This window comes from Heteronotia binoei, chromosome 10, assembly GCF_032191835.1.
Source record: "Heteronotia binoei isolate CCM8104 ecotype False Entrance Well chromosome 10, APGP_CSIRO_Hbin_v1, whole genome shotgun sequence".
Taxonomy (NCBI): Eukaryota; Metazoa; Chordata; class Lepidosauria; order Squamata; family Gekkonidae; genus Heteronotia; species Heteronotia binoei.
In genome coordinates this window covers 15,733,151-15,745,297 of record NC_083232.1, presented here as the reverse complement: position 1 = coordinate 15,745,297, position 12,147 = coordinate 15,733,151, and the positions used below count along the sequence as shown (strand labels likewise).

The window sequence follows — 12,147 nt, the reverse complement described above, 5'->3', positions numbered from 1 at the left end:
CCCTGATACTCACATTCTGGAAACTGAGCAGTCCCCAGCTTTTTTGGGGAAAATGTATTTAGCAGGGCCTTTTTTGCAGCAGGAACTCCTTTGCATATGGAGCCACACCCCCCTGATGTAGCCAATCCTCCAAGAGCTTTCAGGGCTGTTCTTACAGGGCCTGCTGTAAGCTCTTGGAGGACCGGCTACATCAGGAGTGTGTGGTCCAATATGCAAAGGAGTTCCTGCCACAAAAAAGCCCTGATTTTTAGACTGGTTGCCTCGTTAGAGGGCAGCTCAGCCTTTGGCTCCAGCGCGCACAACCCAATGCATTTCCCAACACACACATTCGTTTTGTAGAGCATATCGGGGACACAGGATCAGAAGGTTTCTTCCTTAGGCGGAGGGGCTGCGACTTAGTAGTAGAGCATCTGCTTAGGCATGTAGAAGGCTCAATTCCCAGCATCTCCATTTGTTATGACGGCCGGATCTGACATAAGTGAGACCTTGCCAGGCTGGGCCATGTGTGTCATAAAATGTAATGCCAGGTAGTGGAGATGTAAACTTTATACAGACAAACACAACTAAAGACTTTTAATCTCTCCTGTGTGATCAAGGGGACTGGGCAAAGGAAGCTCTGGCTCTTTCCCTCCCTCCCCAGGAGATGAGGGGAGGGCAGAGCCTCAGCCGATAGGAGAAAGAGAGGCCTGGCTCGATAGCTCTGCCGTGCGATTGAGAGAGCTTGGCAAAGCAAGCTCTCCCTCCTTCCCAAACCTCAGCCAATGGAGAAAACAGAGGCTCTGTGGCTCCTGTGTGATTGAGCAAGCCTGCCAAAGCAAGCTGTGACATAAAAGGAAGCAAGAGGGAGGACGAAGAAAGTAGACTTGCACATGGGCCTGATAGAAACGTTCCAGGGGCTTGATCTGGCCCCCAGGAGGCACGTTTGACACCCCTGGCCTAGAGAGGAGCTGCCAATCTGAATAGATGATACTAACCTCAATGGACTAATGGGCTAATTCAATATAAGGCAGCTTCATGTGTCCTTAGTGGCCTCTCCAGGCTGCTGAGATCGTCATCTGGCCCAATTCTGTAATTGGGTTGAGTGCTATCGTTCATTTCCTTCTCTCTTGCCCGTTTCTTTTGGCCTTATACCGTTCAGACCAAGAGCTCTCAGCCTTGCTTGCAGGGCTCTGTTAATTTTGACCTGTGTGCAGCGCTGGATGTGTTTTATGCATTGTTAAGGGGGTGTCGGTGACGGATATATTGTGCACTGAGCGGCGGGAGTACCGTTTCTGTGCAACAGCTCACACCCGTGTGTTAGATGTCTGAACGGTGCTCACGCTCCTTATCCCAGTGAAATAAATGTCCATGGAGCGTTGCCAGGCTGCTAATTGCTTCCTGGCCCATGGCAAAGGAGCCAGTTCAGCCTCGTGCCAGTTGGCAGCACGTTTTGATGTCTTCTTCCTCCAGAAGCTACTGGAGAACTGGCAGGATCCCAGAGGGAAGAGCTGATTGAATGGTACTCTTTTTTTGGAGGGGGAAAGAGCAAGGGAAAGAAGGTAGGAAGAAACCCCAAGGAAGTACAAATCTACAAGCTTGACTTCTGCACCTTGGAAGATACCAGGACAGATGTCTAGAGGGAAAAAAGAGAGAGTTGCCAGTTGCTAGGTGAGACTTGGGAGGCAAAGATTGACTAAACTGAATCTGGGAAACAAGGAACATTGTGGGAAATATCAGCATTAAAAAAAAAAGGGGGGGGGGTTCCCACGTTTATTTTTTTTAAAAGAAGGCAGGAAGGAGAGTATCTCTCATGTGAAAGGAAGAAAGGGGCAGCGCCAGACTGTGCTCTGACTCTTACCAAGTGAGTGCCTCAGTTTGGTGCTGATTGGGATGCCAACTCTGGCTTGGGAAATTCCTGGACATTTGGAGCCTAGGGAGGGAAGTTCCTAACGGATGTAATTCCATAGAGTCCAAAGTTGCCTCCAGGAGAACTGACCTGTGCAGTCGGAAACTGGTTGTAATCCCAGCTCCACATGGAGGTTGGCAACCCTAGCTGCTGATTCCCCTTCTCTTCATGTTCTCCTATTTTGGGGGGGGGGGCAAATTTTCCATAGATGCAGCCCCGTGGCGCAGAGTGGTAAAGCTGCAGCACTGCGGTCTGAACCCTCTGCTCACGACCTGCATTCGATCCCAGCGGAATCTGGTTCAGGTAGCCGGCTCAAGGTTGACTCAGCCTTCCATCCTTCCAAGGTCGGTAAAATGAGTACTCAGCTTGCTGGGGGGGAAGTGTAGATGACTGGGGAAGGCAATGGCAAACCACCCTGGAAAAAGTCTGCCGTGAAAATGTCGTGACGCGACGTCACCCCAGAGTTGGAAACGACTGGTGTTTGCACAGGGTATCTTTCCTTCTCCTTTCCATAGATTCCTGAGGTCCTTACTTAGCAGGAGCATTCCCTGTTTTCTGATACCTGGCCCTGTTTTTAAAATCCTTTTTTTCTTTCTCAGGTTCTGGCATGAATTTACTCCATATCCGTGAAAAGATATGGAATTTGGCCTGTCTCGATGCTTGCGCACCTGGATTGGAGAAGAAGCTGGGCCATCCCGTCCCCTGCAGCAAAATACTGGTCCGTAAGTAGTGCAGCATTAATAGCCATTCCCAGTGGCGGACTGGGTCTAAAAACATTGGTTGCCGGGAGACATAGGGGGGCCCACCCACAACTATAAGCTAAGCTAAGAAGTGCCGCTGAAAATGCTTTTAGTTACTGAATTCTATTGAAGATTTAATGTTTATAGCACCATATTGTTAATGTTAATTTTAATATAATCTGCAAATTGTTTTAACCATGATTTTATAAGTATAACTTGATGTATAATGTATTTTTATGCTGTGAGCCGCCCTGAGCCTGCCTTGGCGGGGAGGGCGGGATAGAAATATAAAGTTGTTGTTATTATTATTATTATTATTATTATAAGGCTATCATTTAATTTTTGTATGAAATAAATAAAATTTTCAAAAAATACATAAGTGGAAAAAAGGTACAATTAAAGCTTTTGCGATATATATACACACACATATATATATGTGTGTGTGTGTGTGTGTGTGTTTGTGTGTGTGATTACAGTGTACATATATTGTGCATATTACTGGCATTATACAGTAGATACTAAATGTAAATACAGATTACATTTTCTCCAGGGGAGCTGATTTCTGCCATCTGGAGATCAGTTGTAAAAGCGGGAGATCCCCAGGCCCCACCCGGAGGCTGGCAACTCTAAATACGATGTAAATTTTAGTTGCATTACAGTAACAATACTGGAACTTCTATTATATTTTCAAGCTACTAAAAGGTCATTAATAATATTCCCCAGTCTTTTTGGGGTACTCATTTTACCGACCTCGGAAGGGTGGAAGGCTGAGTCAACCTTGGGCTGGCTACCTGAATCCAGCTTCTGCTGGAATCGAACTCAGGTCGTGAGCAGAGAGTTCAGACCACACAATATCTACCTGCCTACTCTCCCCCTCCCCTCTAAATCAGTGTGGGGCAGGGCTCTTTCTGTAGCAGGAACTCCTTTGCATCTTAGGCCACACACCCCGGATGTAGCCAATCCTCCCGAAGCTTTTGGTAGACCCTGTACTTAGAGCCTTGTAAGCTCTTGGAGGATTGGCTACATCAGGGGTATGTGGCCCAGGAGTGGAATTCTAGCAGGAGCTCCTTTGCATCTTAGGCCACACCCCCCTGATTTAGCCAATCCTCTTGGAGCTTAGGGTAGGTCCTGTATGAAGAACCCTGTAAGCTCCTGGGGGATTAGCTATATCAGGGTGTGTGTGGCCTAATATATGGGGGAGTTCCTGCTACAAAAAGAGCCCTGGTGGGGGGGCCACATTCTAGAAAGTGAAACAGCATTGGAAAGAGTACCCCTCTTACCTTGTGTTTTGGGACTGATCCCTATTTCCTCTGCTTGTTTCTCTCCCTCCCACCCCCAACCTGGACAACCCAGGATGGCCCCATCTCATCAGAAGCTAAGCAGGTTCAGCCCTGGTTAGTACTTGGACGGGAGACCACCAAGGTGGCCCTCCGGGGTTGCTGTGCAGGCAGGCAATGGCAAACCACCTCTGTCAGTCCTATGGCAGGGGTGGCCACCGGTAGCTCTCTAGATGGTTTTTTTTTTGCCTACAAATCCCATCAGCCCCAGCCATTGGCTATGCTGGCTGGGGCTGATGGGAGTTGTAGGCAAAAACATCTGGAGAGTTACCACTGGCCACTCCTGTCCTATGGGGTCACAATAAGTCAGCTGCGACTCGAAGGCACTCTCCACTTCCCCCCCCCCCCACATGCCTGCTTTTTAGGGTCAGATTTACTGTCCCGTTTATTGAACTCCATCGTCAAGGGTCACCATTTTTTTGGTTTTTAGTTCTGCCATCCAGTTGCAACTCACTTGTGGTGACACCATAGTGTTTTCAGGCAAGTGACATTCCAGGGTGTTTTGCCATTGCCTGCGTCTGTGTAGCAGCCCTGGTATTCCTTGTTGGTCTCCTATCCAAATACTGATCAGGGCTAACCAAGCTTAGCTTCCAAGATCTGATGAGATCAGGCTAGTCTGGGCTATCTGGGTTGTCTCACTCCCCCCCCACACACTTTAACCTGTTGCTTAGATTTTGGATAGGCACATCTAGAGAGCCAGTTTGGTGTAGTGGTTAAATGTACAGATTCTTATCTGGGAGATCCGGGTTTGATTCCCCCCCTCCTCCACTTACAGTTGCTGGAATGGCCTTGGGTCAGCCATAGCTATCGCAGGAGTTGTCCTTGAAAGGGCAGCTGCTGGGAGAGCCCTCTCAGCCCCACCCACCTCACAGGGTGTCTGTTGTGGAAGGAGAAGATATAGGAGATTGTAAGCCACTCTGAGTCTCTGATTCAGAGAGAAGGGCGGGGTAAAAATTTGCAGTCGTCTTCTTCTTCTTCATTTACACTACAAATTTAAACTGATTTCAGCCATCCTGTTTTCCCGCACAGGCCTCTGGGAACAAGGTTAATCTAAAGGCAGCTAACGCAGTAGTTGATGACTGCCAAGTCAACTCTTGTTGGGGGAGGGATTGTCTTAATTTTCATATGAATGTGCTCCACCAGCAATCTCTGTGATATTTAGAGAGGTCAAAGAAATGAGAATCTATCGTCAGGTGGACAGTGTTCTTTTGAGAATCTGATCTCATTCCAGGTAATGTCTTAGTGGGTGCCCTTTAAAATTCAGAGATCTCCATTCATACTTGTATCTGATGAAGTGGTTTTTAATTCTCAAAAGCTCACACCCTGAAATACTCAAAAGCTCACACCCTGTCTGGCTCTAAGGTGCTACTGGACTTGAATCCAGGTCTTGTATTGTAGACCAACATGGCCACCGTCTGAAACAATCTTTAAAAATCTTATTTTCTGGCACTGTGCATTAAAAACCGAGTATAAACAATTATTTGAGCTTCCGCAGATTTGGGGAAATCTATAGCTTTCTCTGTAAAAGTTTGTAGATCTTCAGCAAAGCAAGCTATATTTTTTTTTTGCCAAAGAACAAAACATTTCAATGCAAAAGAAGGAGAGAGAAATATTACTGTTTTTAATCCGTCTTCGTTTTGTATACTCTCCCCCTGCTTAGGGTTCTGTTTCGCCGTATTACATTAAGCGCTATGGCTTTAATTCCAACTGCAAAGTTATAGCCTTTACCGGTGACAATCCAGGTAAGAAAGTTACAAACCTTCTGTTAACAGTCTGAGCCGTTGTATGATTGAAATCCTTGAATAATTTCCCTCTGGCTCTCATATAATCCATATGTTGAAATCCTCTTTATTTGGGAAATGCTTCAGTGCTAGGTGGACTTCAACCATCCATGAAGGGCCTCTTATGAGCAATGGAATGTGCAGCTTAGGCCTAGGCATGTTACCTGGAAGTAAGTCTTACTAGCTATACAGTAGACCTTTCTTTCTAGCTCATATGTGTCAAACATGTGGCCTATAAACCAGGGGCGGCCAAACTTGCTTAGTGTAAGAGCCACATAGAATAAATGTTAGATGTTTGAGACCTGCAAGAATGAAGTCATGTTTGAGAGCTGCAAAGAAGGAACGAAGGAGAGCGAACCCTCTATTTTCTCCATTGGCTCACTAGCACATGAAACAACTTGTGCACAAAAGCTTGCTATGCTCAGCCATTTCATGTTTTCCCCTGGGTCTTTGGGCTCAAAGCATTGACCATGAGATTTTTTTTGTAATGAATATCAATAAATCCAAAGTAGGTCTGCAACTTAACAGACACGCACCTGAACAGCCTACTCAATATTGCTACAGCACAGACATTGTCTCCAGTTTTGGATGGAGCAATCCAGAGCAAGAGGTGTCATTTATCAGAAACTTTTAAATAAACAAAATATTGCAAGACTGCGAATCTTTTAAGCATAATTTATTTTAATTTTTTTTTAAAATCTTTAATTGTGTTTGCCTGTGTTCTTTATAAAGTTTATATCTCCACTACCTGGCTTTCCATTTTATGACATGCATGACTGGGCCCAATAAGGCCTCATTTCTGTCACATCCAACCCTCATAACAAATGAGTTTGACACCCCTGTGCTAGCTAGTATAGGGCTCATGGCACTAATTGCACAATTCAGGGCATATGTGGTGTTGGCATGAATGGAGTTTTCTGACTTTTTACATGGTGTCTGTTCAGGTGTTTCCTTGGCTTCTTACATAAAGCCTAATTTTGTGTTTATTTGGACTTCCTTTATTTGCCTTTTCAGCATCTCTGGTGGGAATGAGGCTTGCAGAAGGGGACATCGCGGTAAGTGTTGACACGTTTATGCTGACTCTTCATATTGGGCAGTCTGATTAGATTAGGCACCCCGAGGAGTGTGTGGCAGCAACCTTGAATAGCAACTTGGCATTGTTAACTTTGGCTGGAACATGCCTTTAGATAAACTCAACCAGGCGCTGTTAATTTCTGCGGAAGAGATTTCAGCACGCTCTTGCATTTTCCTTGTAGAGATCAAGGGCATTTAAATGCTTGTGTTCGACTGCTAGCGTAATGCACTGTACATTGGTCTCCCCTCAGAATCAGTTTGGAAACTCCAGCTGGCGCAGAATGCTGTGGCCTCGCTATTGTCAGTTGCTACGTGGCACATGCATATCACTTCTATTCTGTGGCCATGCCGCTGGCTGCCCATCAGTTACTGGGCTCCATCTAAAGAAGACTGCAGATTTATATCCCGCCCTTCTCTCTGAATCAGAGACTCAAAGCAGATTACAATCTTCTTTATCGTCTCCCCCCACAACAGACACCCTGAGGTGGGTGGGGCTGAGAGGGCTCTCACAGCAGCTGCCCTTTCAAGGACAACTCCTACAAGAGCTATGGCTGACCCAAGGCCATTCCAGCAGGTGCATGTGGAGGAGTGGGGAATCAAACCCAGTTTTCCCAGTTAAGAGTCCACACTCTTATCCACTACACCAAACTGGCTGCAGAGCTATTTTGTAGCAAGAACTCCTTTGCATATTAAGCCAAACACCCTGATATAGCCAATCCTCCTGGAGCTTACAGTAGGCCCTGTAAGAAGAGCTCTGTAAGCTCTTGGAGGATTGGCTACATCGGGTGTGTGGTCTCATATGCAAAGGAGTTCTTGCTACAAAAAACACCCTGATTGGCTGTATTGGCTGTCACATACAAAGTCCTTCATAGCCTTGGACCCCTCAGTGCTCCTCCCTGACAGCTTTGAAGGAGGAGATTGGATTTATACCCTACCCTTCACTCGGTGTCGCGAAGTGGCTTATAGTCTCCTTCCCAAGGTCACACTAGCTGCTGCATGTGGAGGAGTGGGGAATCAAACCTGATTAGAGTCTGCACACTTAACCACTACACCAGACTGGTTCTCAAGAGACAAATGCCTTCTCCAAGCTGGCCGAAGGGGCAGAAGGGGCTAAGAGGGCTGCATGATATTTGTGTAAGAGCCACATGTGGTTCCCTAGCCACAGTTTGGCCAACATTTATAAACAATGTAAATAAGTAAATAAATAAATGATTGAAATAGGCTTTGAGAGCGTTGGGGCACAAAGTTGGGAGGAGGGCTGTAGCAAATCATTCAGTATCATAATACCCCTGTATAAATTGATGGGGTGGCCTCATTTGGAATACTGTGTACAATTCTGGCCACTGCACCTCAAAAAAGATATTATAGCATTGGAAAAAGTCCAGAAAAGGGCAACTAGAATGATTAAAGGGTTGGAACACTTTCCCTATAAAGAAAGGTTGAAACGCTTGGGGCTCTTTAGCTTGGAGAAATGTTGACTGAGGGGTGACATGATAGAGGTTTACAAGATTATGCATGGGATGGAGAAAGTAGAGAAAGAAGTCCTTTTCTCCCTTTCTCACAATACGAGAACTTGTGGGCATTCAATGAAATTGCTGAGCAGTCAGGTTAAAACGGATAGAAGGAAGTACTTCTTCACCCAAAGGGTGATTAACACGTGGAATTCACTGTCGCAGGAAGTGGCAGCGGCTACAGGCATAGCCAGCTTCAAGAGGGGTTTAGATAAAAATATGGAGCACAGGTCTATCAGTGGCTATTAGCCACAGCGTATTGTTGGAACTCTCTGTCTGGGGCAGTGATGGTCTGTATTCTTGGTACTTGGGGGCGGGGCAACAGTGGAAGGCCTTCTAGCCCCACAGGTGGACCTCCTGATGGTACTTGGGTTTTTTGGTCACTGTGTGACAGAGTGTTGGACTGGATGGGCTACTGGCCTGATCCAACATGGCTTCTTTTATGTTCTTATGAGTGGTGGAGCACCTGCCCTGCAAGTGGAGCATCTTGGATTCAATCTCAGGTAGCTCCAAGTCAGGGATTCCCAAGCACCAAGGCTGCAGAGCTGCTTCCAGTCACAGCAGGTAATAATGTCACACATGGGCCAATGGCGCGGCTTAGTATGTTCAGGGGAAGATTCGCATGTGCATCCAAAGCTGTTTGGTGTCTCCCTTACTCAGTATTTCAAGGCTGAGTGTATAAAGAAGCTCCAGTTAAAAGTCTAGCTTGGTTCAATTCCCTTCCTGGTGTTTGATTGGGGGTTGGAATGCGAGGGGCCTCATGCATGCAAAAGGAGGAACTGACGATGTCATCTTTTGGCGATGGATCCACGAGTGCAGGCTTATCCTCTGAGTCTTTTCCATCTGCTTATTCTCTGACTTCATCTTTGCCTTCCGCATGGAGGCAGCAAACCAAGCAGATACCTCAAGAATCCAATTGCCTTAATGCGTAATTTAAAGATAATTAGTACCACTAACGGATGGGCTTAATTTAATTTCTGTATTGCTTTCTGTGCACATTGTGCTAACTCTTCAATTACTTGCTCCCGCAGATTAGCCTTGGCACGAGTGATACATTGTTCCTCTGGATCAGAGAACCAAAGCCTGCTTTAGACGGCCACATCCTTTGCAGTCCAGTGGAGACAAACGCCTACATGGCCCTGCTGTGGTAGGGCACCTTTTATTGCGGTTTTGCCTGTGAATATGAGATGTGTCTTTGTGCTGAATCCATTGGTCCCATCTACACTAGCGTTGTCTCCTCTAATTGGTCCATTGGTCTGTCCATGCGAGTGTTGTCTCCTCTGATTGGCCCACTGGCCTGTCCATACAAGTGTTGTCTCCTCTGATTGGCCCATTGGTTCTGTCTACACCAGTGTTGTCTCCTCTCATTGGCCCATTAGTCCTGTCTACACCAGTATTAGAGGAGCCTCGTGGAGCAGAGCGGCACGCTGCAGTACTGCAGTCCAAGCTCTGCTTACAACCTGAGTTCGATCCCAGTGGAGGCTGGGTTTAGGTAGTAAGCTCAAGGTTGACTCAGCCTTCCATCCTTCCAAGTTTGGTGAAATGAGTATCCAGCTTGCTGGAGGTAAAGTGTAGATGACTGGGGAAGGCAAGCCACCCCATAACAGAAAATCCTGCCAAGAAAATGTCATAATGTGACATCACCCCAGGGGTCAGTAATGACTCAGTGCTTCCACAGGGGACTACCTTTACCTTTTTCTTTACACCATTTCCTCTGATCGGCCCATTGGTCGCATCTACACTAGCATCATCTCTTCAGCATACCAGTCCCCACGCATGAGGCTGTTTCAGCGATGAGGCCATGGTGGTGTCTGTGGAGGCAGAGCCAAGTCAGGCAAGGGAGCAGGGGACTGAGTCCCAGCCCCAGATAAGGTGGCCAAGTCCAATTCAAGAAATATCTGGGGACTTTGGGGGTGTAGCCAGGAGACTTTGGGGGTGGAGCCAGGAGACATTAGGGGTGGAGCCAAGATCAAGGCTGTGACAAGCATAATTGAACTCCAAAGGGAGTTCTGGCCCTCACATTTAAAGGGACAGCACACCTTTTCAATGCCTTCCTTCCATAGGAAATAATGAAGGATAGGGGCACCTTCTTTTGGGGCTCATAAAATTGGACCCCCTGGTCCAATCTTTTTGAAACTTAGGGGGTATTTTGGGGAGAGGCACTAGATGCTATACTGAAAATTTGGTGCCTCTACCCCCAAAAAACAGCCCCCCCAGAGCCCCAGATACCCACACATCAATTCTCCATGATTTTCTATGGGAATAAATCTCCGTAGGGAATAATGGAGTTCCCAGAAGACATTTCCCTTCCCTCCCCCCGCTTTCTAATGACCCTGAAGCGGGGGGAGGGCCTCCAAACCAGGGGATCCCCTGTCTCCACCTGGGGATTGGCAACCCTAGCCCCAGATGTGCTGTTTAAACTTCCCCAGTCTCTGATGGTCTCCACTCACCATCTGGGGTGACTTTGGTTGTCAAGGTGACTAACATCCCAGGAGGCAAGGAGGAAGCTGGACGGGCCTGTCTGGTATCCAGGGTGACAGGAACCCTCTCTCATAACCCAGATGTTTCACTAGATGGCCCAGAAAGTGACAAGTATAAAAAGGCATGAGAAAGGTAGTGTAATCTTAATGACTACAGTCCCCAGGTTGCCTGGACTACAGCCACAGCATTTCCTCGTTATAAAAGGAAGGCAGAGGGCACAAAAACACTATTTTAGTCTATTGCAGAGAAAGAGAATACACATTTCCCTGCATTTCCAACATCAGTTTTTATCCTCATATTGAGCATGCTAGCCAACTTTTAGGTAATGCATTTTAGATGGCAGGGCCCGAGGCCTTGGAAGGCAGCAGCCAATCAGAAGAGACAAAAGTGGTATAGCGGTGACTAGTCGGCCAATCGGAGAGAATATTGGTGTAGACAAACCAATGAGCCAGTCAGAGGAGACAACACTAGTGTAGATGGACCTTTGGGCCAATCCAAGGTGACAACTTTTAGGTAACGTACTTAAAATGTGTAGAAAATAATCAACTTGGAGACCAGCGATTGATAAATAACAGATAAGATGCACAATCTAGAACAAGTGGCCTGAACAGTGCTTTCTGCTTTTTACATAATAACTCACAGAGACGCAGTGGAAAAGCTGCCACTCTTTAATGAGTTTGAAGCCTTGTTTTACAGAAATATTGTTGTTCCATGTGTCTTGGATCAGGGCACTGACCTAGGGAAAGCGTCTGCTCTCTCCAGAACAATGTCTTCTGTGGGAACAGCTAGAAGAACCTCTCCTTAGCAAACAATAGTTCCCTAGCCAAAGTGCATACAATGGGAACATGTATGCTTCAGAGAAACTCCAGCTCCCACTATACTGACTTCACTTTGACTGGCTGGCTAATAATAATAATAATAATAATAATAATAATAATAATAATAATAATAATAATAATAATAATAATAATAAAATTTTATTTATACCCCGCCCTCCCCGCCGAGGCAGGCTCAGGGCGGCTTACAAGGTGTGGCAAAAGCCATGTTAAACAATAAAACAATTATACATTTCAATACAATTTACCATTAAATTTTTGCATAATATAAAACAGTCTAAAATCAGTCTAAAATAGTCTCATCTCATTGCTCTCTCAGTTATATTAATGTTAGTGATGGCGTGGTGTTTATTTCAGGCTCCATCTTGGAAGGCTAGCCGGAAGAGGGCGGTTTTGCACGCCCTACGGAATTGGCTAATGTCCCGTGGGGCCCGCACCTTTTGCCACCTTTTAGGTCAGAATCAGAAAAGACACTGTTTTTAATATCAGTATAAATATATGG

General features: G+C 46.2%; 1 protein-coding gene across 2 annotated transcripts in view; it reads left to right on the top strand.

The window, feature by feature from the left end:
• Positions 1 to 12,147, top strand: part of XYLB (xylulokinase) — a 191,071-nt gene that overhangs the window by 54,051 nt on the left and 124,873 nt on the right. For both annotated transcript variants that reach the window (XM_060248075.1, XM_060248074.1), the window contains exons 9-12: positions 2,485 to 2,603; positions 5,623 to 5,704; positions 6,758 to 6,798; positions 9,360 to 9,475. In XM_060248075.1, the coding sequence (XP_060104058.1) occupies positions 2,485 to 2,603; positions 5,623 to 5,704; positions 6,758 to 6,798; positions 9,360 to 9,475 (358 nt within the window). The remainder of the gene's footprint in view (positions 1 to 2,484; positions 2,604 to 5,622; positions 5,705 to 6,757; positions 6,799 to 9,359; positions 9,476 to 12,147) is intronic.